General features: G+C 37.9%; 3 protein-coding genes across 3 annotated transcripts in view; 1 reads left to right on the forward strand and 2 right to left on the reverse strand.

Moving 5' to 3' along the window:
* The window catches only part of LOC134839524 (large ribosomal subunit protein uL11-like), a 359,274-nt gene that overhangs the window by 144,009 nt on the left and 187,267 nt on the right, over positions 1–27,998 (reverse strand). The gene's annotated exons all lie outside the window — the stretch shown is intronic.
* On the forward strand, positions 4–27,997 carry LOC134840202 (uncharacterized). Its single transcript, XM_063855926.1, has 3 exons — positions 4–299; positions 27,019–27,195; positions 27,430–27,997. The coding sequence occupies exons 1-3, from the start codon at positions 169–171 to the stop codon at positions 27,740–27,742; spliced, it is 621 nt and encodes a 206-aa protein (XP_063711996.1). The 5' UTR covers positions 4–168; the 3' UTR covers positions 27,743–27,997.
* Positions 15,005–18,108, reverse strand: LOC134840043 (uncharacterized). The gene is made up of 4 exons (XM_063855671.1): positions 17,774–18,108; positions 16,503–16,682; positions 15,836–16,099; positions 15,005–15,423 (listed from the first exon to the last, which is right to left on the reverse strand). Exons 1-4 carry the CDS (start codon positions 17,855–17,857, stop codon positions 15,178–15,180), a joined length of 774 nt encoding a protein of 257 aa, XP_063711741.1. The 5' UTR covers positions 17,858–18,108; the 3' UTR covers positions 15,005–15,177.

The following is a 27,998-nucleotide window of genomic DNA, read 5'->3' on the forward strand; positions in this document are numbered from 1 at the left end:
GAAGGCACATTTAAAATAGAGGCACTTTTAGTCAAATATTACGAATAGAAGAACAGCAGTAGACCAATAAAAGATTTGAATAAATTAAAAAGCTCGATCTCAGTATTATGTTGTAATTCGAACGTTTTTCAGCATGAGTTAATTATTTTTATCTGAATAATCGAAGTTATGGAAGACAGCGATACAAATATAATCCTCATAGTTGTCGCGGTACTGTTGTTTGTGTCAATCCTCGTGTGGATTGGTATATTCGCGGCTCTGTATGTTCTCAGAGTTAAACCTCACAATCCCTTCTCCAAGTAAGTCCTAATTTTTCTACCAGATAAATGCAGGGTTTGCACGTTTTAAAACGGCCAGTTTTGCTGTGTTTTAAAACATCAGGAAGCTATCATTTTCAACAAGTGAGCCGCTATAAAATTGTATATTTTGACCAACAGATGAAAGATTTGCAGCTGATTTTATGGATCCAATGTTCGGGGTTCAAAAATTGATCCAATCCAATATGAAGAAAGCCCAGAAGTACAAAATAAACTTGTTTCATTTATCAGGATATAAACAGTTCCTGTAGTAAAACTTTCACATTGTTTTCAACTTATGAAAAGACTTCTGTACATTTTTTAACCAGCCCTGGATAAAGGCTGTCATTTTAGTACTATTTTTGTTCCGACCATTTGAAAATTAAGGAGGAACTTTGTATTCGGGTGTGTTTTAGTTATTTTTTGTTTTCCACGCAAAATCAGCTACCACAAATAATCATCAGAGAGAGTTGAGTGATAAATCATATTAAAGCCCTCACAGTTGTGGTTCGAAAGATATTTAAAACTTTCCAAAATATTTTTGTCGAGAAAAACCGAGGTGGTGTTTTCTTCAGGCAAATTTTGACTTTTTAGCTAGCATTTGTGAGGATCTCTTTAAGTATCATTCACAAGGTTTCGTTGTCTTGAACTCAATTTCAGGAAAATATTTTATCAGTGATTGTTTTTTTTGCAAAGTTAAGTGATTTTTACCTGTGCGATAGCAAGGGTATTCCAATCGGATACTAGACTTTCTCCCGTTAGTATTTTTGTACACAGATTTCAGATGCAATGCATGCATTAAACGACATGCATGCAGTATATGCATCGTATATTTACGCTCATTGGTCTATGACTCTCACTGTATATCCTTTTTATTGTTTTTCCAATAAAAGTTTTGGGCTTCTTAGTTTTCAGGCTATTTTTATGGGCTTAGTTGTCTCATATTGTTTCATTTGACAAGCAAATAGTGTTTTTTGAGTGTTATGAGGGCGACGGGAACTTTTCATCAGTCTTAAATCTTGTTGACTTTTTTCGGCTTGAATGTTTCTGCCAAGGTATTTGTTACCGCTTGGTAAATCACCTTCCGATGCTAATTTTACACTATTGTCTTGGCATGGTTTTGTTTCAAAACTAGGCTCATTAATTTTGATAGATCTAGTTTTTCTGGTTCCGTCATTTTTGATTTTTTGATTTCTAGTGTTGTATCGCTAGTGGGCCGAAGCTCAGCTTCGGCTCTGTGTGAAGGTTTCGAATTTACAACAAATGACAGGCGACATTTTCCGTGTTAAAAGCGCATATACGGAGAATAAATCCCTCTGAGAAGATGCTTCTCAATTTGAATTTCGGCATGCTTTTTAGTCTACTTATTACGTTGCGTTGTTGAATTTTTTTTGCGAAATATCTCGCGCTCTCGTATGCGAAATATATCATTTTGATTTTATGCGTAATATAACACTTTGGCGGTGATTTGCAATTTTTTAAAAGCGAACACTAATCCATAGGCCTTAAAAGTCTATCGGAAGGTTCAGAACTTCACCCTGATACAAGCAGTATTGTTCACATTGTATGCTCATCAATTTGTACTACGACTTGAAAGTTTTAATGCCATGATTGTTCACTTCCGTAAAGATATTTTTCGTGATATTCCGCTTCTGACAAAAAATCACCGTTCGATAACAGATTTTGTTGAATCATAGGCTCACAACTCTGATTTGGTTGTAAATTATTGATCAAAAGCGTTAAGTTTCTTCAATTTATTTTTGTGATCAAACGATAAAAACTATATACCTAGGCAAGTTCAAAAGGTGATAGCGGCGGCTTTCTAAAGAAAATATTTGGGCGGAAATACTGGCAGAATTGAAATCAAGCAGGAAGTACTAGCAAAAAATTTCAGCCTTAAACACTAGCGAGAATTACTAGCGGGAAAGATTAATAGGAAATACTAGCTGGAAACATTTTGTCGGAAATACAAGCTGGAAATATTAATAGGAAGTATAGCAGGAAGTACAAGCAAGAATTATTTGGCCGATATCTAGTTGCCGTTACCATCATCTTTGACAAAGACTAGAATAAATGCAAACTTTTTGCTGCATGTCTAGGGGTTCTATTCGAGTGAATCGGTTGTTTGCTTGATAGTCATAATAAACAGTTTCCACTATGGGTCCATTTTTGTCAAAACATTACTATTAAGAATCATTCAATTAGAACTCAGTCTTGGATATTGTTATTAGACAAATTATGTTTCTTTTCAGACCTCACTTGGCGGGGGAAAAAAACAATTTTTTATTAAGGATGGTGGTGTAGTACCACCGCTATACTTTTCTGTCATTCACAAATTTGAAGTTTATTGACATATATAAATTTTTATCTTCAAAATTTGACAAATTTTATGGAGAATCAATACCTTAAAGAAAACCTATACTATGAGAAAAGATTACCAAATCGATTAGCTCATTATTTCCTTTATTTAGTCTCTTGAAACTTGTGGAGAAAGTTGTTTATTGAATTTCGTGTCATATTGAGAATTATGTCAAAAACTTAAGAAAAAAAGGTTTGTTATTTAATTGTTTTCTTTTTGATTTCTAGCAGCAATTGAGATGCAAAGCCATGTAATTGAGAGCGGTCGTTTGCTCAATTTTCTTATTGTTGATTTTGATTGAGTAATATTTTTTTCCTTGTCTCACTTTTCTGGTTTTGTGTTAATTCAAAGCCTATTTGTTTTGTCCAAACATTTTTTTGCTTTTGTGAATGCATTGTCATTTTTGTTAGTCTCTAATATTTTTTCAGAATGAGCTTTAATAGCTTTTATCGGTTTAGAGATAAGTAGGTGTTAGTTTTTTCATTCATTTTGATGCATCATTAGTATACAGAGTGAAAGAAGTGGTCCTAAAATTAAGCCCTGTGCGACTCCGCATTTTGGTTTTTGACTTGCAATTTGATTTTGTTACATAATGCTTGCAATCTGAGAAATTGAAACTAGAATATTCTATGTTGGTCTTCTCATACCGTAATCACAACCTTTGCTGAAGAAGAGCGTGTGATTAGAAAAGCACACTGAGTTTCAATACCTTGGTTGTCACAATCAAATCTGATTTCTTCTACTAGAGAATTAATAGCGTCAACTGGTTTCGTTTTAGTCTGAATTCGAGCTGAGATTGATGTAGTATCTTTTGCCGATTTACAAAATCTATTTCAGTGGTATAATGATCCTTCCAGTAAATTGGCAAGGACGGGTAAATAGGAAAATGGTCTAAAATCGGATGTTTCGATTTAATTTACTTCTTTACGTATAGGGGTCAATTTTGTTGTCAGTAGATTTTTTTGATTAAAATTCAAAACAGGCTCCAACAGTTTTTGTATTGATAGAATGTAAATATGATTGTTGAAGTGGTAATCTAGGCTGTTTTTCTTTTTCATGTTTTCCAAGTAATGTCACCGGTTTTCTTTTTAAAGGTTCGCTGCTTCGAAGGGGTAATTCTGTATTTTGTTCAGAGGTGTTCCTGGTTTTTTTTAGAGGTTCGCTATTTCAAGGCTCACTTTCCTGTGTTTTGGTTCAATTTCTATAAATTTTCGGAGAGGTTTTTTTTGTGATTTTGAAGTGCAGCTCCGTCTCTACGTAAGATCACTAGAACTTTGCCGAAGTTGAGATCGCAATTTCGGAAAAAGCTACCCAATGAGCGTAAACTGCATCGCTTTCGACTTTTCGATTTCAAAATGCTGTCCAACGGTTTATAGAGCGCGGATCTAGTGGTGTCGAAAAACTTTTTTTGTTAACAATTACTTTAAACTTTATTGATGCGTAGTTTGATTCATTCTTTCCAACCAAGAAAACTATATATATTTATATATTTTTTAAAATAGTGGTTCCATTTTTGTGATACAAAACTTTCTTGCCATTTTTTTTGACCGTGGTTGAAAAATTCTGTACTACTGTTCCTTTGCGACTTATAAACATCGGTTGGGTTGATTGTGTTTATTTTTTGTGAGAGTTTCATTAAGCTAAAATTTGTTCATAAATTAATGACTGTTTTTTAAAAACTTATGACACAATTTTTTGGTTCACGTCTTAGTTTTTCAGCTGCACAGAAAATGGATAAAGTTTTATAGCGTCTGTAGTCATTGTTAAGTTTAAAGGATTGGTATTTTAAAAACAAGTATTATTGATGAAGCATGAATCAAAAAAGCTTTTCTCCAATGCTTTTATCTCATACCAGTATTTTTAGCACATAGTTTCAATGAAAGTTTCACAATGTGTCTACAACAGTCCCAATTGAAACTACCATAAGCCAATTGAAAACTAGTATCCGCTCAGTTATGCCATATTTTAAAATTGCTATTTGAAAATATTTTGAAAGTTTTATTTACAGTTTTCTCTGAAAAGTTTATCAAATCAGGTGAATACAATTTGAGTATATATTTAGGAAATTTTAGATTTTGACATCAAATTTCGCTCCAAACATTCCTATAATTTTTTTTTCATGTTCATTTTACTTAAATAACAGAATTATTTTAGAGGGAACAACTCGAGCTCCGATACCGATAAAGATTGAAAATCATCTGAAATTTTACCTCTTGTAGATTTAGGGGGGAGGGGGGGGGGGTGGTGTAGGACGTTCCTCGCTAAGGAATTTGATGCCCTAACCGACAAAACGTCTTGCGCTTGTCATCATTTTTCAAACTCCAATTTCGACCGGCCAACACAAAAAGAAATTGCTTAAAACAGATGGTGCAAAATGATACCAAACAAATGTTAAAATGGCCGAATCGTACCCCGGCAGCTAACATTTAACGTACTATTCTGAACAGGGCAAGGTGGTAATTTTTTTTTTACAAACTCAAGCTCAAAACTAAGTTAAATAATGAAAATTTTTGAAAATATGCTGGATAAAAAGCTGTCGTCCAAAGCTTAATCTCGAATATTAAGAATTTTCAGCTTTTATCCGCTCAAAACACGCTAACAATTTCGTTAATTAGACGACTTTAAACAGCACCGATATAAAGCGTGAGAGTGCAATCACACTTTGGCAAAACACGGCTTTATTGAGAGACGAAAACCTGTCAACCGAGGTCGGCCAAGGCCGTTTTATGAACTAAATTTTTACATTTTACTAAATAAACAAAAAGAGTTTTGGTGGGGGGTTTGAACCCGGTTGCGAAGTGTAGGCTTGTAATTCCGGTCGGTAGCGTAAGCCGCACGGCCATTGTCTCTCTGCCTTTATTGTTCAAACTTGTATTATATGCAATTGTCCTTAATTTACTTATTGCTCAGCAACATCTTTACCCCCCGAAGAGGCGAGAACCGGATCAAGTTTAATGAGGGGTCTTACTAATGGGTCTGATAGGGTCCTAATGGTTGCGGAGCGAGCGAATTTATCTTTAGCGTAGTGCAAAGCGGTTACTCGACCTAACGGGTAGTGCCCAGGAGGGCTGCTGGGATCGACAATCCAGAAGAGATCACCAGTTCGTAAATCTCGGTTCGAGTCGGCATTCCACTTTGTGCGCTTGCTCAAGGAAGGGACATACTCGTTCAGCCAACGCTGCCAAATAGCATTTGCGTAAGTTGTGCTCTCACATAGCGCTTTCGGTGGTTTAAATTTTTATCAAGTGTTAGCAACGGAAAGCTGACAGAGTGCTCACCCTAGTGAAATTGGTGAGGCGTTAAGGCTTCCAATTCAGTTGAATTGGGACTAACAGGCGTTATTGGACGGGCATTCAATGGTTGCTCCTTTAAACAAAACGTGGTCGACAATACCTCATCCGTTAACTTGCGAGTTCCAATGATTGCGTAGAAGAACCGTTTGCAACTGCACACTAGCCTTTCCCAAGACCCACCAAGATGCTGCGCACCAGGAGGATTGTGTTTCCTTTTAATCCCCTCCTGAACTAACAATGCGGTAGCCTGTCTAATCCAACTTTGTACGCAAAGCATAAGTCCATTATCAGCTCCAAAGAAGTTGGTACCGTTGTCTGACTATACAACACTTGGCGTACTACGGCGGGCGATAAATCTTTCAATCTCCATGGCGCAAGAGCCGGTGTCCATAGACGGAACAGTTTCGATGTGCACGGCACGGGTAGTCGTGCAGGCGAACAGAAAAGCCCATCTTTTCTCACTACTGCGGCGAATAGTCACGTAAAATGGACTAAAAAATTCCACACCACAATTACTGAAAGGCCGATGGCGGTAACCAAGCCGTTCGACGGAGGTCTGACATAATAAGATGTTATGTGCTTGCCTTGCGTTTTCTGCAAACAAAGCAACATCTTTCAATGGCACGGAGGGCCGCTCGGTGACCCAACACCACAAACCCCATGTACTATGGACCGTAAATAATCCAAATAATCTAAGATGATGGAATGCTTAGTTTCAAAACTGATTTCGGCTAAACGCTGAATCCGTCCCGTGGAGCGAATTATACCACCGGGGCCGATAAACGGTGAGTAATCTGCACCTTTTTACGAGTATCCTTGATTGAAGTTGTTTGAACTCACCTCGGAACAATTCGAAATGAGCCAAAAATAACAATTTATCTTTCGCAATTGCTTCTCGGCCGGATCGGTTATTTGCCTGGTAGGCCCGAGGAAGTGCTTGTGTTTCGGCAATAGCCTCAACATAAAGCAAACATATCGGTGCAGCTTCGTAAAAGTACTTTACTTCTCCCAAACTAATACGGACTCTGACTGCTTCAAAATACTCGTGAGAGCATGCGTCGAATTGTCTATGGTGTCGTCCACAAATTTCTTCGAGAGGATTTTACTAACAACATCCAGATTTGGTTTGAAAGGCTACTCATTGCCAAAACTATGCTTGGACGCCTGACCCAACTGCTTTCTTTAAGGCATTCCAACGACATTCCGCGTGTCCCAGTGGCTGCGGGGTTGCCTCTACTATTGCCATAGATCCACAGTGGTGAGTTCTTTTATTTCACAAACACGGTTTGCGACCAAATTCGGTAATTTAACGATAGAGTGATGCCATTGTAACACCGTCGTGCTATCGGTCTACAAAAAGGTGCGGGTGACATCAATTGAAAATGCCCGAGTAGATCTTCCTTCAACCTAGAGGCCAGCAACGGTGCCTGCAATTCCATTTTCGGAATGGAAAAAGTCTTCAATTTTGCTACCTTTGTTTTAACCAAAAACAAATGCAATCTCAGTTGTTTGAAGCTCAATAATCCGGGCAGCAAGAAAACCAACCGCGCAAAACACATCTTGGGAGCTATCCCTAAACATATGAAGCTCGTATTGATCAAACAGATTACTGAAGTAGCACCGGGGAATGACTTTTTTCCTAAGATAGAGAGGATTGAATGTCACTCAATGAATTGCTCCCGACGAGCTTCTGGTAAGGGATCAACCCATTGTTGCCCATTTTTGCGCCAAATGTTTTTAAGAACCATGTAAGGAGCCATCAAACCAATAGGGTGGAAGACCGAAGAAACAAAACTGAGAAGAGATCGTTGCGTAACAGATCTGTGGAGCTCACGGTTACTCTAAGACTGAGAGAGTCACTTCCATGGTTCCACTTTAACCGTGATACATGAGAGTTCAAAGGGTCCTTACCACTTGCAATGTCCTCTACTTTTGCAGTTACATCAATTAAAGGGGTTAAATTTTATCCAATTGCAGGAAAATTACTAACAAACTTGGTGTGACGGAAATCTCCCAATTCAAGAAGTCTCACCAGATCCTTGCTTGCTCTCATTGCGTCCTTGCGGTTTTCGAATGAATCCAAGTAATCATCCATGTACAACCTAGTACCTAGTAAAGACTGCTCTAGATGCTTCTCGAAAAATTTCAACGTTAACTTTGGCGGTTTGCTGAAGTGCAAAATTCGAGCACGTTGGTGAGTCCCGAGCACCGATATATGCCGGGTATACTGAAGCGATGTGGCATCCTCGCGCCACAAAAAATGCAAAGAAGGTTGATCACAAGGGGTTACCCCAACCTGGAGGAGCATACCTTCGACGTCCGCAGAGACGGCAAATTGATGCTGGCGGAAGTGCATTAACACGTGTCACAAATTTTGCATTAAATCAGGCCCAACGAGCAAAGATTTGTTTAAATATCGGCCGTGAAACTTTGACGCGCCATTTAAAAACCGACGAACCTTACCTGGCTTGTCTAAATTGAGGACAGGGTGATGGGATAAATACCATTCACGGGCGGAGCGGAGCTGCGGATCGTGCGGTTTAACGGGAATGATATAATACCATTCACGGGCGAAGCGTAGCTGCGGACCGTGCGGTTTAACGGGAACTTTATCGAGATTCTCTTTTATTGTCTCTTTAAAACACTTTCTTTGTCGAGCCGTTTTTCAAGCCTCTTGAACTGTGCCAGCGCTGAGTAGTAATTGCTGGGTAGAAACTGCTATCATCGGCCCATAACGTTCTTGCCCAATACCGTTCACCATCATGATACGTTGTTGATTCAAAAACATTATGCGCTCACTGCTCGGCTGCAGAACAAGCATCAGCTTGCTTGCATGTGCCACAGTTTTCTAGCTCATAGCACTCTTAAACTTGGCTAACAAGTTCCACGTCTTCAGCAATTCACTTGAAACGTGTTGACAAGAACCCAGACGATGAAGGGAGTGGATCACTCAAAACCCATCCTACCGGCAGACGAACAGCCATTGAAGTTTTCTTATCTGCATCATGAATATAATCGAGCGGGCGTATGTCGTGATAAAAATCCAGACCAATAACCATTTCCATGTCCGAATAACTCTACGGAACTGGCTTAATTGGTTACAGGTATGGATACTTTTCTTGAAGAGCCGGAACATCAACCTTTTGAGACCCAACATTAATTTCATCCTTTACGTCAGCGGTTGTTTTGAAAGTATAATCGATATTTTTTATGCCAGTGGATAGTGTGACCTCGACTAACTCAGTCGGAATAATGTCTAGTAAAACTATTTAGGCTCAAATCAACTTTTTCCGTGACAAGTTCAGACGGCGGGGCAAGCTTGCGGAAAGCCAGAAGTGATTGCTCGCGGAAAAACACAAAACGAGGGCGTTATCGGGTTTTGACCTAGATGAAACACTTAATTGAGTAAATCGGAGAAGACCTTTAACGTCCTGCACGAATGCGGAATAAGACAACGTTGATTTATCCGCCGGGGCTTTTCCGGTAGAGAATAGTTTTCTTTCTTTCGAGGAGGAAAATTGCAGTCTGCACCATGAAAGAGGACATTGTACGTGCTTTCGCGGTCAGGTTTAGATCATTTTTTATGTGGTCCGCTTTACGGATTACCATCATATTTCGAAAGCTTCCATTCGGGTGAAGGAATCCTGTTCGATGCCAAGATTTCGGCTAAGTCTCGAACGGATATCGATTGCGATGGCAGATTGACATTATTCGGGACTGGTTGGTATACACACGATGCGGCTGGATTCGAAAAACACGGCTGATGAGCTGACGAGCAAGGAATATCCGACGTAATAGGTGGTTGCAAGGGTATTTGCTCGGGCGGTGGAGTGAAATAGTAAATTGCTCCACCGCTATTGTTGGGGAAAGTTATCGATTTTGGAGGGGAAACAGGTGCTACTGCTTCAAATACGTGCGATAACTCATTCAAAGCTAATGGGTTGCAAACTGCGGGGTGGGTGTTGCAGTTGCAGGAAACCACGATGCGAGGTTCGGGTGGGATGACCTTCAGGCGGTACTATCGAAACAACTTCAGTATGAGGAGGTAAATTTATATACGAAGGTGATAAAACATTTTCAAAACTAGCAGACGTGGTAGGCTCAGTATTAACCCACTGATTTACATCTGAAAACCGGTGTGGTTGTGTTACATTTTGATTTAAGTTCGACCCATATTCGCCAACTTTTTTTGCTGCGTATTAGTGCCGGCAGCAATCTGCGTAGGATATTTAGGAATCATGTGAGGGGAGTCAGCCCCATACATCATCGTAGAGGACAAGCCACCTAACTTGGCGTTACCGACAGGAACGACATCCTCCGGGGCGTTATAGAAAGCCGTATTCAATCCACAGAAGTGGATGCGGTCGCTTTGGTTACGGTTACAAATTTTGTCATATTATCCACCCAAATTTCTTTGCGTTCATCTACTGGTTCCCTGTGAGAGCTTACCAAGCTAGCAAACAGGTCAACATAGTCGGAGTCTTTCTCGAATTCAGCTTCAGCTATTTTGGCTTCAACATACAATTTTCTATTCTCCTCGCGGATTTGTACTTCTTCCAACCTTTGCTATTTTTCTAGTGAGCGCATTGATGCTTCGTTTACTCTCTCGATCTCTTCTGTTCCTGATTTAGCCTACAACAAATCTTTTTTACGTCACTGGAAGTCATTGAGGTAGTTTTACCCTGACCTGAGACCTTAGACCGATATGAACTTCGTCGAGGTTTTTCGGAACCCTTCGAGGAAGCCACTTCCCCCGAACGCGATGAAATGGACATAACTTGTTCTTCAGATCCTACATAGTTCTTAGTTTTCCGAATGACCTCATCTTGTCTTTTTATCACTAGGTCAAGCCACTGTTCTAATTTGTCGCAAGTTTTTTTCTCTTTTAGTAGCCTTTTACGCCAATCGACTTATCTCATCATTTTTGATATAATTCTCAACAATCAGCCTTCCTTTTTTGTTCTCTATGGCTTCTTGAATGTTATAATGAAAATTGAGGAGCTCAAATTCCGAATTACGCAGAGACTCAAGAAGCGTTTGCATTTTCAGGCCTTATTCCTGATTCATTGTGACAAACTTTTCCGTTGTGCTTTGCTTTTACAACAAAGAGAAGGACGTATCAAACCTTAACTTAAAAAAAAACTAATTTAAAGCCTTAAAATAAGTGCAACAATTTAAACAACCACTACAAGACCTAGCTACTGAGCTAAAGACCTAAATACCTCGGCTAGGTGCTCCTGTAATTTGACTAAGATGAGAGTGCGATGCTTAAAGTCAGCCCGTTGCATCTTATTCAATCTGTTTTTCCTCTTAGTCTTAGCAACAAGTTTTTTAAGTTTTTCCATATCTGCTAATAATCCGGAAAGTTTTGATTTCTAATGTATCGTGCTGCTGTAATGTCAAGTACTGTTTGCGCAAACGCTTATCTTTAGCTTTACGTTTCGATGTCAAATCATCAATTATGCTGATGGTAAGAATACCTGACTCTTTAAATTTCTCAAATATTTCCTCAATTTCGGTGCGTTGACAGTACGCGATGGCACTTGTTTTCGCATTATAGCGTTTAAGGATGGCTACAAGTCTATCTTCGGACAAACGGTTGAAGTTATTACTGCGATGCCTACTAACTGAGTTATTTATGACGTCGTGCCAAATCACGATATTAATTGATGGTATAAAAATGACTCAAAGTAGTGTTGTACAGTTTTACGGGGGTTAACGGCGTTAGGGTTAAAACTTAGGCCGGGTATGGCTAAGTAAGTATCAATAAGTTGATTGCGTAGTGACGCTGGTAGCTGTTCTAGAGCGTGATGCAACGAGCTTTCACCGACAACAAAAAATCATAAATAGTTTAGTTTTTATACGAAAAAAAAACGGACGCGGCGGACTTATTGACTTAAAAAAAATGTTTTGGGTAGATTAAGGGGTGTCTCATAAATTAGCTCAAAGTCCCTTCATCGACTCAGAGTAAAGCTGAAGTCGCCGGAGCTCAAAATAATTTAACTGACTGAATTTTTTTTTTTGAATTTATATAAATGAAATTGAAATCTTCAAGCGTTATCGTCGAGGGTGTTAAGTTTCGATAGAAAGTTCTTTTTTGACTTTGTTTTCAGTTTTTTGCAGTTTTTTGATGAAGGGATGTTTACCGGGTTTGAGCAAACCGGGTTCAAAATCTTGGCCCAAAATTTCACAAACAAACTATAACATTCGCTTTCATACTAGGGTACAAACGTTTGACCCAACAATTTGCAAAAAGCTGGGTCTCTTGTTTTTTTTTTTTAAACAAATGTGTTTTACCGAAAAAAGTTTCTAGTACATGAAAACGTGTTTTGTCATTATGAGCACTTTGGTAAATGTATAATTATGTGACATCAAAATTTATAGCACATGGATAAATGATGGGCAAATCAAACCGAGGAGGGAGGCGCTTGGCTTGTCTTACAGTTTTCTGTAGTTTTTTATATCCACCGTAAATAGTCACTTAGTCAGGAGTCTGTCAGACAGCACCCTCTGTAAACCACACAGTTGCCTTCTGGTGTGGCTCTTTTGCTTCAAGAGCACGCGTATATTTGACGTCTAAATTAGGATACATAGCTTAAACTTCGTTATTTTTGTTTTGAGTTTTCGCATCTCGCTCGTCTTCTAGAACATCAGTAGCATGTAAATGAGCTTCTCCCTCGTAAATTTCGAAATCGTTTAGACTTTTGGAACAGGTCCAAAAGTGGACGGCGTCATCTCTGGATACTGTATTACAGTCGGGAGATATCAAGTTGGCGAAGAAACAGCCGACAACTGTTGACTCGTGACTACCGAAAGAATTCGCAAAAAAGCCTTTGATCCACTCGGCAGCGAGTTCACGGGTCGAGGCACCAAAATATGCAAATAAAAAGCTGTCGTCCAAAGCTTGATTTTGAATATTAGGAGCTTTTGGTCTTTATCGGCTCAAAACACAAACAATTTCGTTAAGCAGACGACTTTGAACAGCACCGATATCAAGCGTGAGAGTGCGTTCATACTTCGGCAAAACCCGGCTTTATTGACATTCAAAAACATGTGAATCAAGGTCGGCCAAGGTCGTTTTATGAACTAAATTGTTAAATTTTACTAAATAAGCAAAAAAGTTTTGGTGGGGTGGTTCGAACCCGGTTACGAATGGTCAGTTTGTAGTTCCGGTCGGTAGCGTAATCCGCACGGCCGTTGTCTCTATTTTTTACTGCCAAACTATAGTTCAAACTTGTGTTATATGCATTATTCCCTAATTTACTATTTGCTCAGCAACAAAATACTTAACAATTATAGCCGGTTGCTGTAGCACAGCGGATGTTCCGACCATAGTCTTGAAAATACGAAAAAAATTTTTTTTTTATTGATTAAGTGTCGTTTTGTTTTCTGCGCGCTGTGATAAATTTAGCTCAACAAAAATTGGACTATAGACATATTTGACAGTCACAGCAAAAAAGGCCAATTGGAAACAATTTTTTCGAAAAAAAATGACTTAAAAAAACGACGAAGAAAATTTATATCAGATTATACTACCGTTTTTTTGAGATGAGTCTAAATTCGAGATTCAAGATGAGTCTAAATTTTCAACCCGGTTTTTATCGACACTGTGGAAAGTTTCTAGAAATTTTGTAATGTCGTTCGCATCACGACTGAGCTGGCTTTAGTATGATATAGCACTCAACCCAGTCCGATGATGATTTGTGGTACCTGATTTGGTGTGGAAAACAAAAAGAAAAAATTGAAAAAAAACTAAAACACGCGAATCAAACTTCTTCCCCATTTTCAAAGATCGAGACCAAAAGTTATAAAGAACTAAAACAAACTATACCTGAAAAAAAAATTCCTCCACATATTTCAAATGGTCGGAACAAAAAGTGACAATCTCGGGTTTTTTCTGCATTGAATATGCTGCGCACGGATTATCAAGGTCAATATAAATAATGTCTTTTTTACCCGTTAGATAAGGACTCCGAGTCCGGATAAGAGTCTGAACATGAAAATCCTATGGCCATACTCTGCATAATGTTTACCGTGTGTTTCCTTTTGAATATATATTTCTGCTACAAACCGCAACTTTTTGAAATTATTTTGGCAAAATATATTAGAACAAATAAAAAAACAAAACTAAATTTTAGTGAATTACAATTTGTTGAAAAAACTGTACAGTTCGTACTGATTATTAGTGAGACGAGATTTTTTGAAATCCATAATTTTCTTGGAATAGTTTTGAATTACAATAAAGTGTTGCAAACGATCTGATTGGCTCAGATAGTCTCTCCTATGAACTACAAAATTTCGAAACCAAAATTGGATGTTAAAATTAGTAACTTAATTTGACCCTGTTCTTAATTTTTTAAAGCATCTAGTCATTACTTTTCTGACTGATGCCTAGTGTGAATTATTCGACTAGTTTGGCAAGGCTGAGTCTATTTTTAATATACGCTTCGTGGTAAGTAAAGACATTATATTTTTGGTTTGGTTAGACATTTAGGATGGAGGATGGACGACTCATTATCAGACATGAGCAATGTTGGGAACTTCAGTTTGTCTAAATTATTTGACAAAACGCTATTGGCAGAACTCATCTCTGAAGATGTGTGGATGGACCTTTTTTCTTCGACCTTTTTTTTAGGTCGACCAAATTGATTTTCTGACCTCTCCTAAATCACTATAAAGACCCCATTTTGACCAAATTTTCTGCACAGGCCAATTTTTCAAAAAACAGGCCAAGACAGGCACTTTTTGGAAAATATTGACCAAAAATCCCACTCAAAATTAGTATATATTGGCTCCCCCCTCAAAATTAGTATATATTGGCGCCTTTAGAAAAATTTTAGGGTCAGTCAGCCAAAAATGGATATCTCAAAATAGTGTTAAGGGGGATCCTTTGGGTCGGCAGGGGGTCGTAATCAGTAGCGGATTTAGGGGGGCGGGGCGGTGCGGGAGGGGGGGGTTCGGACGCTTTCCCCACCCCCCCCCCCCCCCCCTCCTCAGGGATTCAAGTGTCTTTTGATAAAAAAAACTTTGAAAAAACACATAAAACGAACGTTTTTTGAGAAAGTTCTCGGGAAGCTCTTTCCACTTCACTGATTTTCAGACATCAGTTACCTTAAAATCTTTATGATTACAGATTACTCAATGAAGTTTTTTTATTGGTAAAATTAAATGAATATGTGTTATTTTGGGTTCTATTTATTGTGCAATTTTTCGAGCCAATCGGTCACTCTTAAGCGATTCTCGTCAAATACCACATTTCGTAGTAGCATGTTTTCCAAGTTCCGAATTCCGGTCCATATTTAGCGCCTTCTCTTTCAATCAGTTTAATATTAGTCATCGGAACAGAAGCAAAGAACTTCAGTTTTTCCAGCAACAGTTGTTTGAACCGGCTAACTCTTTCTGGTCCATCGTAGGGATATACAAACCCGATTGCAATCATACCTGGCTCGAGTCCACCACTGAACCAGTCTATCACCTTATAGTAACGTTAGATTACAAAAGAAGTACTTCTTACCTGGCAAAAACATTTAAATTTTTGGCTTCCGTATAACGACATGCACAGAAGCTTCTCATGCTACATTATTCTTCAAAAACACTTTCGTTTCAAATAGTCGATATCAATGCGTTTGCTCTAAAGCAGTCGTTTAAAGCATCAAATCGTGGTGTGACAATTATTAGATCGAATCGCATTTTCCCCTGCCAAACAAACCAGTTCACATTGCCCCCAGTCCACCACTAAGAAGATAGTTTTCAGAATTCGAACAGTTGTCCAGCGCACTGCGCAGGTTTTTTGGTTTCCACTCATTTTGCCGCCCCTTTTTCCACATCGCTTTTATTAGCCCCCTATTTTATCAACCGTTCTTATTTCTATTGTAATCTAAGATCACTTTGTTAATTTGATCCTCCTGAATGTATCCAAGTGAGTTCATCGTTAGAGTATTTGCACTGTGACATTGCTCTTTCAAACTTTGAGCTTCAGACTCCGAAAGATTGTTCATATCGAGTGCTTGAGTTTTGTCAAATATGCCAGCCTTCTTCCCAAACTGAAGTGCCGATTCACTCTTGTCCACGCCAAGAGTTTCAACTGGAAGTTGTCTTGGCTTCGCAAGTTGGTAGCAAGTCGAATCAGAAGCCCATGTTTTTGCAAAGTCCTGAAAAATTGAAATCTTAAATGATGACATTTTACAGTGGCTCAAAAAACAGGTGATTCATTTAAAAAACGCACTATTTTTGTTAAACCACGCATTTTGAGTTTTAGTTTTCTTCTGAAGCTCCAGAAAGATCTCAATCTGCCAAAAAAAATTTGTTGCTGCTCGCCTCTTGAAATTAATCAACTTTTGTATAATTTCTTTTCTGATCATATATTCGAACCAGAAAAAGATATTTTTTTTTGTATAGAATTGCAATAGTTTCTGTAATTTTGTTATGATCTCAAGATGTTTAGGAAGACCAATACCTGTCGAACTATTAAGAGCCTCTTAACTCAGTTCGTAGCCATTAGTATATTTCTTGTTCCAAGATTTACCGAGCTTAAGTTTTGTTTGAAAAACCAACCTCTTGGTAGTAGGCGTTGGTGTACACCAATGTATCATTCCCATAGGCACACATCATATCAACGAACTTGAGAGGTTTGTTCAATTCAAGGGCCCATTGTTTAAAAATAGGAAGCAGACATCTCTCACTGTATTTGGCCACTATCTCACTTCGTTCAACCAAATCGAGTTCTTTCATAAGCTAAAAAGGAACTTTAATAAGCCAGCCGACCGACGTTTGAGTTAATTTAAAAGTATCATGGGTATATGAATCAACCAAAAGTTATGTAATTTGTTTCGAAGTTCGCTCAATTTTCATATTTTTTTAAATGTTTGTTGAGATATAACGGTGTATCTGTTCAATATTTTGGCTGCTTTGTATGGTAGCTGGTGTTACTTGTTACTTCTGCTAAGTATCACCTGAGAAAAACTTTTAGCTAGATGTCTTTTTTGAGTATTCAGTACTAATTTTCCTTTAAAGTTAAATGCAAAAAAAACTAGGTGATAAAAACAGTAAGGGAAACAATTTCTCTATAAAATTGGATTGTGTTCCTCCATATTTGCTAGTTTCACCCCGTGCTCGAAGTATATTTATAGCCTGCTCAATGAAGTTGAGTCTCTTTCGACTGTGCTCGAGTTATGTTTCGACCGTGCTAGGCCGAGTTTCGATAATTTTAAGTGCTCGACCCTATCCCTGTATCTAGTATGTTTTAAACTGAGAAATGACATTTTGCCCGTTTTTGATCGCCGATAGATAGAGTGAGCATCTCCACCAAGTTCAAGTTTTATTTTTAAAAAAGCTGGAACCCCGTTCAAAAATGCTAAACTTTTTAAGTTAGTGTTGTGACTTATTAGAATGTTAAGTATTTAAAACTTATCAAAAATGATCAATTTTGAAACCTCAAATAGAAAGATTTTATTGTGATCAGCTTAACTGATCCGACCACTGTTAATACAGATTGAAGTAAATTAGTGATATCATCCTAATCTCGATCTTACCAATGTTTCTCCAAATCTTTGAGATTACCTAAAATAACGGCAATAGGAAAAATTTTTAGTGTTAGACTAGGAAGTTGCACAAATCTGTCCGAACGAAGACTGATAACGTGACGAACAGAAGGTTGTACTATTATCCGAAATTACTCTACGAGGAATACAACCCGACCTCACTCAATATTTTCTATTAATTGAAATGTTTTTACAATTCTTTTTTTGATTATGAAAAAATTGTGGATGTTGAATTCTAGAAAAGTGAAGTCGCTCCCGCTGATTTGCTTCAATATATTGACTGACCTCGTGGTAATATCTGGTGCAGTCTTTGTGATTGAAGACAGCAGTGAAGTCCTGTTTGTACGTTTTGGCGTAATACTTCGACATTTTATTTTGAACTGATTTTAAAACTTCGTATACTTTGGAGAACGTTTTATCAAAAGCGCCACCTTCAACTACGATAAGATTATAATTAAGCCATATATGTTGAGATCTTATCAAATTCAAAAGGTTGAGGGGAGATATCTGTTCTCATTTCGAATGATTTTGTTATTAAAACTAACTCAAATATTGTATAATCTACATGTGGTGGAAATTGGGTGCCAAAGTGACTTCAAACCGAACGACAAAAATAGTGAATTCAGACGGACAAATGAAATGGACATTCGTAAAAAGTGAAAAACCAAGCAAACTCCTTGATAGGTGAAACTCTTTATCATAAGTGAACTCCTTCATACGCAGAGACCAAATGGGCGAAAAAAATATACAAATCAAATTTTTCAGTATTCCATCATGAAAGGTTCAAAGGACTTGAAAATAAAATGGGCCAAATTTAAATACGCAGAAATATGCAAAAATTTGTATATATCAAGGTTTTTGTTATAAAAGAAGCTAAATATTGCTTTGTTTATATCTTTTTAATTGAACAGCAATTGATCCAATACGTAGGGTGGGTTTTTGTCGACCAATTTTAGGTACCTGAAATTAAAGCCCATTTTGACCGTGATTTGGATTCGATAAAAGAAAGAATTCTTTTTGGAAGGCTTCTTGCTTGGTTCATTTCTCCTAGATTTTTCAATTTGCTTCAGGAAGGCTACTTTCCCGTCGAGTCGAGAGATTCTTTCTCAGAGACCTTGCCAAGTAATCTTTGATCTCCATAGATTTTCGGGGACCCGTGGTTTTTCTAGATCTGGAAGGTTATGCTGTAACTGTGATCGGGGTGAAGTCATCCAGTGAAGTATCGTTTTGAATGGGATCACTATCTGTTCCTCCAATGTCATAATTAGTTTAAAATGCTTGAGTTGGAGCTACCGTCAGTCCGCTTGAGTTGACCGCGTCGTACTGAGTGATCCTGTCCAAGCCTGTAATGCTCAAATCAAGATTAGGATTTGGTTCAGTTAGGCGTTGTCAGTATTAGGGGCGTTATAATTTGATACATCTTCAGATTAATCGTTCATTAAACCATCGGAAACCATGATCATTCCTGAAACGCCCAAAAACACATCAAGTTTCTCTTTTTTTTCGAAGAAAAGTTTTGGGATGGAGACCGGAAGAGGTTTTTCCATGGAGATCTTTCGGCTCGAGAAATGGATAATCCGTTAAGCTGTTTCCAGTGACCTTTTTCCGGGGTAGACAGTTTCCTTTCCTTTCTATACCTGAACTAGCCAAAGTTTTAGGGTTAAGTGTCAATTGAGTGTCAATGTAGAAATAGATGGTAGAAGTCGGTTAACCCAACAGCTTAATCTACTCTGCGTCGTTTTCTTTCCGTTGTTCGCTGTAGTGGTATCAGGAAAGCTTTAAAGACTCTGAAAGTTTCAAATTCTGAGCCATAAAGGTAACCTCTAAAATCTTCTGAGGCCCATACCACGCCTCAGATTGGAGCTTTAAAGCTCCAATTCGTTACGGGATTTTTTTTTCATTTTGTGACATTTACAAAATTTCGTGGCCCGTTCAGACGCAAATGCTATTGCCTTCTTTTAAAGTCATTAAACAAATCACGACAAATTATAGGGGAGCATTTGAATTCGATATTTAGTTCTCACTTTAGTCTGAGCTGCTAAATTCTTACAATTTTTTTCCATTTGAATTGCTGGTCACAAGCTTAGTATTTGGATAGAAAACATAATTTCGCTCGTCCTAATTTTGTTTGTTCTCAAAAAGTACCTGTTCGTATCCTTCTATTGTTCTAAATTATATCAGTATCTTCAATTGTTATATGTTTGGCGGAAAAACTTGATTATTTAGTGCCAGGTGATAAGAAGAGCGCAGGTGATTAGTTTTTCTACCACAGTCATTATTGCAGAGGGGGCAAAAATTAATTGAAGAATTGCAAAATGATACAAAATTTGATGGCACATAATTGTTTGTTGAGTTGCCTGATTTAGCGTGAGAACCGATTCAAATTTAAATTAGTTTTTTTGTTCTAGTATTTTAGTAACTTTCTAGACGTTGATTTCGTTCTATATTAATCATTAGTTAATTCTTTTATATTTGCTGCTTCAACTTTAATTCACATGACCTTGAATCACTGATGATCTCATCTTGTTTTGACTTCACATGATTTTTGCAACAGATGAATGGTTTTTTTAGTGTTTTGTTTCTAGTTTTACTCACAACTTTTGTTGTGATTGCATCATGTTTTGCATCTGTTGCAAAACGTATTTAGTTTTAATTAACTGGTCACTCCTCTATGACCTTCATTGGCCATTCTCTCCGGCGGAGAGATTGATCTCTCATTGTTTTAATGTTTTAACTTACCGACTAATTCATCTTAATTCTTATTCTTTTTAATGGTTTTAACTTAGAATTAGCTACAACAAAGTAACATTTTATCATGGCGCAGTCAACCAACGAATCTAACGTGAGAGGAATACCTCCATTTTGGCAAAATCACACGGTACACCCCCCATTCCATGGGAAGACTGGAGTGATCTGTTTCAATTAGCTATAATTGCTAAAGAGAACATCGACATAGAAATTTTACTCAATCCTTCGGAGAGACATCACCCGCAACCTCCAAATTTGGAAAATCCGACGGACGGAGAAACAGATTCCCAAAGACGCTCGAGAATGGAGCGAAATACCCAGGAACAAAGACGATACGACGAAGAAAAATCAGCATCGATCAAAACTGAAACCAAAAAAATTCAATGGAATGCGACTAGAAGAAGCTGATAAAAAACTACGTTCGGTCCTATATCTAGCACTGGGAAACGAAGGAAAAAGGATCTTCGGGCAAAAGTTTACCAGGTGAAAGTCTTAAAAATTTCTTTTAAAGAATTCTGGGAGTCCCTAGCGATCGCTTCCGTAAGAAAGACAAATGTCACATTCGAACGACATAAATTGTTAAACCGAAAACAACGGGACAGAGAACCGCACGAACAATTTTGGGGTGCCCTAGCTGAAATGGCAAAAAAGTGCGACATAACCGCAGGAGAAGAAGAGTGGATACGAGACATTTTCATAAACAACATGAAAAACTACGACATCCAAAGAAAACTGTTAACAGAAACCCATCCCCCACGTGAAGCACTAAACGTAGCACTTATAGACGAAAAGGGAATTTTAAAACCACCTAAAGTTAACAAGCAAATTTAAATCCAACGGATCATCCGTACATAAATCAAACAACCATTTTAACGTCAAAAGAGAACCAACCCTCAATATCGAAAGAAGTAACAACTATATGAAGTGCGGCGGAACATTCTCAAAAGGCCATCTAGCAGTTTGCCCAGCAAAGGACACTACTTGTACTTCTTGTAAATTCAAAGGTCCTTTTACCAGACTTTGTAGATCTCGTCGTAAAAATGTAAACATTGTAAATACTCAAATTGTAGATAATACAGATTTTAATCCGTCGGATATTCGGGATGTAAATACTGACCACATGGATAGAGAATGTTGTGGCGTCATAAATGCATGGTCGGAATCTGGACAAAGCGAAAACGACGATTACTCTGTATTAAATGTCACTACGATTTTCGGCGAAGATGGAAAAGAATTGAAGAAATTATTGAATATTGGACTCGGAAAAGAAAACCAAATAATTTTAAATATCCAAGTGGATTCGGCTAGCCAGGTGAGCTTCCTCGAGAAAAACGTACTACACGAATTGAAATTACTCGATCCTTAATTGAAAATTTATCCGGTGGATAAGGCAACCAAAGATAATTACTGTGGATCCACAGATAACGCCATAAACATTTCTGGAAAGGTGAAACTCCCGATCTTTTCAAACGGCTGGTCAGACAACGACTGTCATTTCTTTTTGACCGAAGGACACGAGAGAAATATCCTAGGAAATGACAACCTACCGAAAGTGGGGATAGAAGTCTCTCAGAAACACTTCCCACATTTCCAGACTAACAAGCAGTGTAACTCAATAAATTCCATCTCGCAAACAAACAAAGATAGGGAAAATCTAAACGTATCAAAAACATTCAAAAATTTATTCCTTCGGATTGGGAAAATTAAAAACCAGACGAAAATAACTAATTTTCACGAACCCCTAAAATCAATCCAACTAAAGGGAAGACGAGTTCCCCTTCACTTACTGGATTCTGTCAAGACAGAACTAAATAGACTAAAAGCCAAGGGACATATTAAAAAACTAGAAAACTGTGACGAAGACCGTTTTATTAGCCCAATAGTCATTACTTGCAAAAAAGACAAATCTACCAAAGTAGCTTTAGATTCAAAGTTTATAAATAAACAGATTTACAAGAACAATTACCAAATGCCGAACATCCACGAACTAGTTGACAATGTCGCAGCGCAAATTGCTAATGATTCCGTTGGAGAAGTATGGTTTACTAACTTAGACTTAAAAAATGCTTACAGCCAACTCTCACTAGATAAATTTACTAGTAACCAATGCAACTTTAGTATCGTGGGCGATGATATTACGGGTACTAACCAATTTTAACCGGCTTTTACGGCCTAGGCGATATGCCTAACGAATTTCAAAGAGTAATGGATTCTACGTTAGGTTCTATCTCTTTTACCAACTGTTACCTAGACGACATTTTAATTGCTTCCAAAGGAACATTTTTAGACCACAAGAACATTGTGTTAAAAATTTTATCCACTCTAGACGAATATAACTTCGCGGTGAAATGGTCAAAATGTAAATGCTTTCAAAAAGAAATAGAATGGTTGGGATTCAAAATCTCAATATCAGGAATTATACCTTTATTCGACAAATCGAAAGCTATAAAAGACTTACCTATTCCAAACAATTTGAAAGAACTACGATCATTTTTTGGTTCTACAAACCAGTACATCAAATTCGTTCCAAATTTAGCCTCTTTAGGAAGCCCGCTCCGTCCGCTTCTTAATAAGAAATCGATATTCGAATGGAATGATGACCATACAAAAGCGTTCGAAAAAATTAAAAAAGAAATTGTAAACCTAACAGAGAATACCCATTTTGACGTAAAACGGAAAACTGGAGTAAAAACGGACGCGTCACACAATGGTCTGGGAGCTTCCCTCAAACAACTCCACGGGAACGACTGGAAAACAATTTTTTTTGCCTCACGCTTTTTAAACCCTCACGAGTCAAAATATTCTACGAACGAGCTCGAATTACTAGGGGTCGTATGGGCCGTTGAACCTTACAAGAATTACCTTTACGGATCGGAAATTGAAGTAATTACTGACCACAAAGCTCTATTGTCCGCTTTATCACCAAACCACGGAAATAAAACATATCACAGTAGATTAACAAGATGGGTAGACAGATTATTACCTTTCAATTTTTCAATCAAACATCTAGCAGGAAAGGATATGGGCTTCACTGACCTTATTTCTAAAATCCCATCTGGAAACGCCCTCCCAATATCTCACTACGACGAGGAATTTGTAGTAGCCAAAATTAAAAAGATTCACAAATCAATTATTCCGTCGGAGAAACAAAGAATTACCTGCTCAGCTATTGGTTCTAATCTGGAAAATTCCGATTACGCTTTATTACGTAATTACCTAATAGCAGCAGTACTAAAACTTTTTAACTCGACTTTTCCAATTTGTTCATTTAATCACAAAAGAACAGAATTTGTACCTCAAATTGCATTCCAACGGATTGTTCTAAAACAAACACATTAATTATTTCTATTTCTAACTCCGCGTTTCTTTATTGTTTAATTCTTAATTGTATATTATTTAATTCACCTGTAGATAGAAAAAATTGTAGATACTGTTAATATGAATCATAAGAATATTGTAATTAATCCCACCACTTCCGGTATTTCAGTAGATTTAGATTACCCGCTTTTACCTGACCACGCTAATCTCGTTAAAAATACCGCGAAAATTTGAAGTTGCCGGATCGACCCTTGAACTTGAATATTTTATTTAACGCCAAGCTGGTAGCCCTGTTGACAGAAGACGACCCCATGTTGAATCCAATTGTTAAAGCACTTCAAAATAAGGTGGAGAAGATTAATGCAAATTCTCCTTATTTCAAACACTTCACCAGAGATCTACATGAATCCGACGGATTACTCTACATGGACGGTAAACTCGTTATACCTTTTACCTTAAGAAACGCGATGTTGAAGACCCTCCACGAAGCTCATCCGGGTCAATTTGGAATGAAGTATTTGGCCCAATACATCTGGTGGCCTCATAATAACAGGCAAACTTGATTCTACGGAATAAATTGCTCAGAGTGCACATTAGCATATTAACAGTATCTACAATTTTTTCTATCTACAGGTGAATTAAATAATCTACAATTAAGAATTAAACAAAAAAGAAACGCGGAGTTAGAAATAGAAATAATTAATGTGTTTGTTTCAGAATCTGAAAACTGTTATCCCTAATTCACAAATTAGTGAACTTCCTCCATTATTGGAACCAAACGAAGAACTTAACCTAGATTTTGCTGGTCCTTTGGATTCCTATTGGGGGTCAAACAAATATATATTACTTTGCATTGACAGATTTTCTAAATTTCCGTCGGCAGAAATTACATCTTCTACCTCTACAAAAACAGTTATTGAATTGTTACAGGACTATATATTCTTACACGGGATCCCTTATTCAATAAGGGTAGACCACGCTACTTGCTTTACAAGCCAAGATTTTAAATTATTCTGTGATTCTAACAACATTAAAATAATATTGTGTACAGTAGGCGACCATCGTTCCAACGGATTAGTCGAAAAATTGGTACACACTGTGAAAATCAAATTACTTGCTATTTTAAAAGAACATCATAAATGTACACTGCAAAACGCCGTTTCAAAAATTATCTGGAATTTACGTTCAACTTACCAATCAAAAATTAAATGTTCGCCATTCGAAATCCACTATAACAGAAAACCAAATACAATTTGGAAACAACTAGCTTCTGGTGAACCTTCCTTTGGAATTTTAGACAAAGGGAAATCAATACTGTCTAAAGAATGGGCAAAGGACTGGAACGCGGATGATAGACTAGAGGATGGTTACAAGGACGATTTGGTAGCGAAAAAGAAACAAACCCCGACCGAAAAAGGCTATGACACAGACTACGCCTCATCCTCGAAAATCAAGCCTAGTAGATTACCAATTAAAAGTCCCTTCAAAGGTAAAATTCGTCGGAAAACTAACGGTAACATCAACCGAGACTGTTTCTATAAGGAACTAAACAAAAGAATAATAAATTCATCTACCTCGACAGTAGAATTATCCGACGGAAAAATAATACGAAAATCCGACATTGCGATTCCTATTTCTACCTCAAATAAAATCAGACCTTTTAAAGGTAATATTTCATTCCCGTACTTTCCTAATCCTATGTTGAAGTAGGTCAGAAACAGGAAGGCTCAAGACGAAGACCAAAAACGAAAAAACCGATGAAAAGAACTCGCAGACAAGTGGAACCGGTCCCATCCGACAACCTGACAAGGACACGTGTATCAGGGTCACCATACAAACCAACCAGAAGACAAACTCGCCGCTCAAAGAAGTCGTCAACCCCTCCAGGTTACCTTGCTTCGGATGAATCCATGCTAATTCCTTCGGATATTTCGGATACTAGCGAATGGGAATGGGAATGGATAGCGGGCGGTTTTCCTTGTAGAGATATAGCCAGAGAGCGCTTTATTTCAGACTCACACACAACCCATTTCCCAAATGGAAATGACCCTAATTCCGGCGTATCCAATACTGAAATCAAATCTGAGATTTTAGAAGACGACACGGACCTGAATAGAGAGCAATCCATGGACCAGACTTACGCGTGCCCAATAAGCGTTATTCCCGCTAATCGAGCTCCTAGTGCAACAGAACAGAGAACTGCAACCCAGGGAGAGGAGGAATCCACCATCAAACCACGGGATTTATAAGACGATTGTAATCCAATGGATTCGGGTTCAGTTACAGATTTCCCGGTTTACGAAATAAATGATTCAGCAGACTAGTGCACTCCACCTCCCAATCCCTCTAACATACCTGGTAAAGTTCTCCCCACCATCCGCCGTTTTAGTAGAAATGTTGGCCCACCGAAATTTTATGGTCAAAGATATTTAATAGATGCCGTAGACAATTCTCAAGAAGCCTCTGGTTCAGCAGCCGATCCCATGGTGATAGAAATTGATGACACCATTACTCACGAGACAGACAACAACACGGCTCCGGCGGAATTAATTTTATTAGATTCTGATTCACCATCTCCAGACCAAACATCCACCCCATCAACCGATGAATCGCTGAGGGTGGAAGTAGAAAATTTCGGAGATCATTCTGAACTTGATAGTGAACTCTTTAACGCTGAACTAGAAAACTTTTTAAACGAATACAGAAATTTGTAATCACCAAGCATAATTCCAACCGTTTTTTTTTCTTATCCTTGATTACACCCTATTTCACAAACCGGTGCTAAACTATATTTCTTACAATTGAACTGGAAGTTTTTGCGTACACTAATTTTCGTAACAAATCAATTCCTTCGGATAAATTATCCGTAATTTGAACCACCTTACCATGCTGTCATAAATCCTGTATCGGATTTTCATCTATCTTACGCGATGTAATTCATTGCCTTCATTAAAAACGCGGTGATAACTTCGTCGTATTTTAATTTTATTTACTTTGCTTAGATCTTATCCGTCGGATACCGGATAACCATTTCTCCGTTACATCGGTGCAGTATTTAGCACTATAGTGACGCTTTAGTTACTTTCAGTTTCCTATTTAGCGGTGCTTTAAACTCTTTCCCTCGTCCTTAAAGGGGGAGAAAGGACTCAGACTCAGTTAGTTCGTATTCCGTACTTATTAAGTGTAAATTAAAATTTTTCCTGCTCAGAGGAATGTTGTGATTGCATCATGTTTTGCATCTGTTGCAAAACGTTTTTAGTTTTAATTAACTGGTCACTCCTCTATGACCTTCATTGGCCATTCTCTCCGGCGGAGAGAATGATCTCTCATTGTTTTAATGTTTTAACTTACCGACTAATTCATCTTAATTCTTATTCTTTTTAATAGTCTTAACTTAGAATTAGCTACAACAAAGTAACATTTTATCAACTTTGTACTTTTGTTAGTAGTCTATATGTTTCTAGAGTCTCAGAGAGTGACGAAGAGAACAAACTCAGACAGTCGTATGGGTCACTGGAGAGGGCCAAGAATAAAACAGTTCAGACACCCAACGCATCTGATACCCGTCGTAAGACCATGAAGGAGACAGGCACTGACCCAGCTGCAGAGTTGTTCACCAGGCCCATAAAAATGGCACCAAGGTTCTGTTTGCCAAAACTGCTAAAAATTTGCGAAAAAATAAGGCCTTTAGTTTCTGCCGATTGCGTGTGGGGGATATTTTTGATCATTGAATTAAAATTTGGTGGACTCTATGAAATAGAAAAGTCAGGAAATTGAAAATCCATTCGGAAAAAATTCATGGATGCGCTTCAATCGCTTTAGAAACATTTTATTATGAAATTAAGATTTTTCAAAATTATACCAATTTTTTTTAGATTCATTGATCCTGACTCATATCCGGATTTTTCCCTCACAAAGATACCTCCCTACCTCCCTCCGGATGAACTGAGGAGTTTAGAAACCAACAAAAAGGTCCACGACAAGGCCACTAAGAGGAAGGTCCTCAGGGTGGGGGGCAATAGTCATGGAAGCAAATCAACTAGGGATTCCGAACAAGATTCCGAGCGGTCGGAAACTTCGTCACCAGTGAGTAGTGTACGCGAAGAGAGTGAGGGTCCGCCTGAGAAAAAAGACAATGCAAACAAACTGCTGCGAGTCAAAGACAAAAAGCCAAAAAACAAGCCATGATATCAAATTTTGAAAAATCAGCTCTCCGGTACTTTGCGATGTCGGTGGCAACAAATTACACGAGGCAAACAGATTGCGATAGTTGCACGAAGAGTAGTAACATAAATCCTAATTTTTAAGCATGTGCTCTTTTTAATGTTTTCCATGCACTCTGGTGTAATTATGTCCTTTATTTGTGTTAAAATGTAGATGTCGTAAATGTTAATATCATGTTTGGTGAAGTGTAAAGTATCTTAGTTAAATACTTTGAATTAAG

This window comes from Symsagittifera roscoffensis, chromosome 2 (genome assembly GCF_963678635.1).
Source record: "Symsagittifera roscoffensis chromosome 2, txSymRosc1.1, whole genome shotgun sequence".
NCBI lineage: Eukaryota > Metazoa > Xenacoelomorpha > Acoela > Convolutidae > Symsagittifera > Symsagittifera roscoffensis.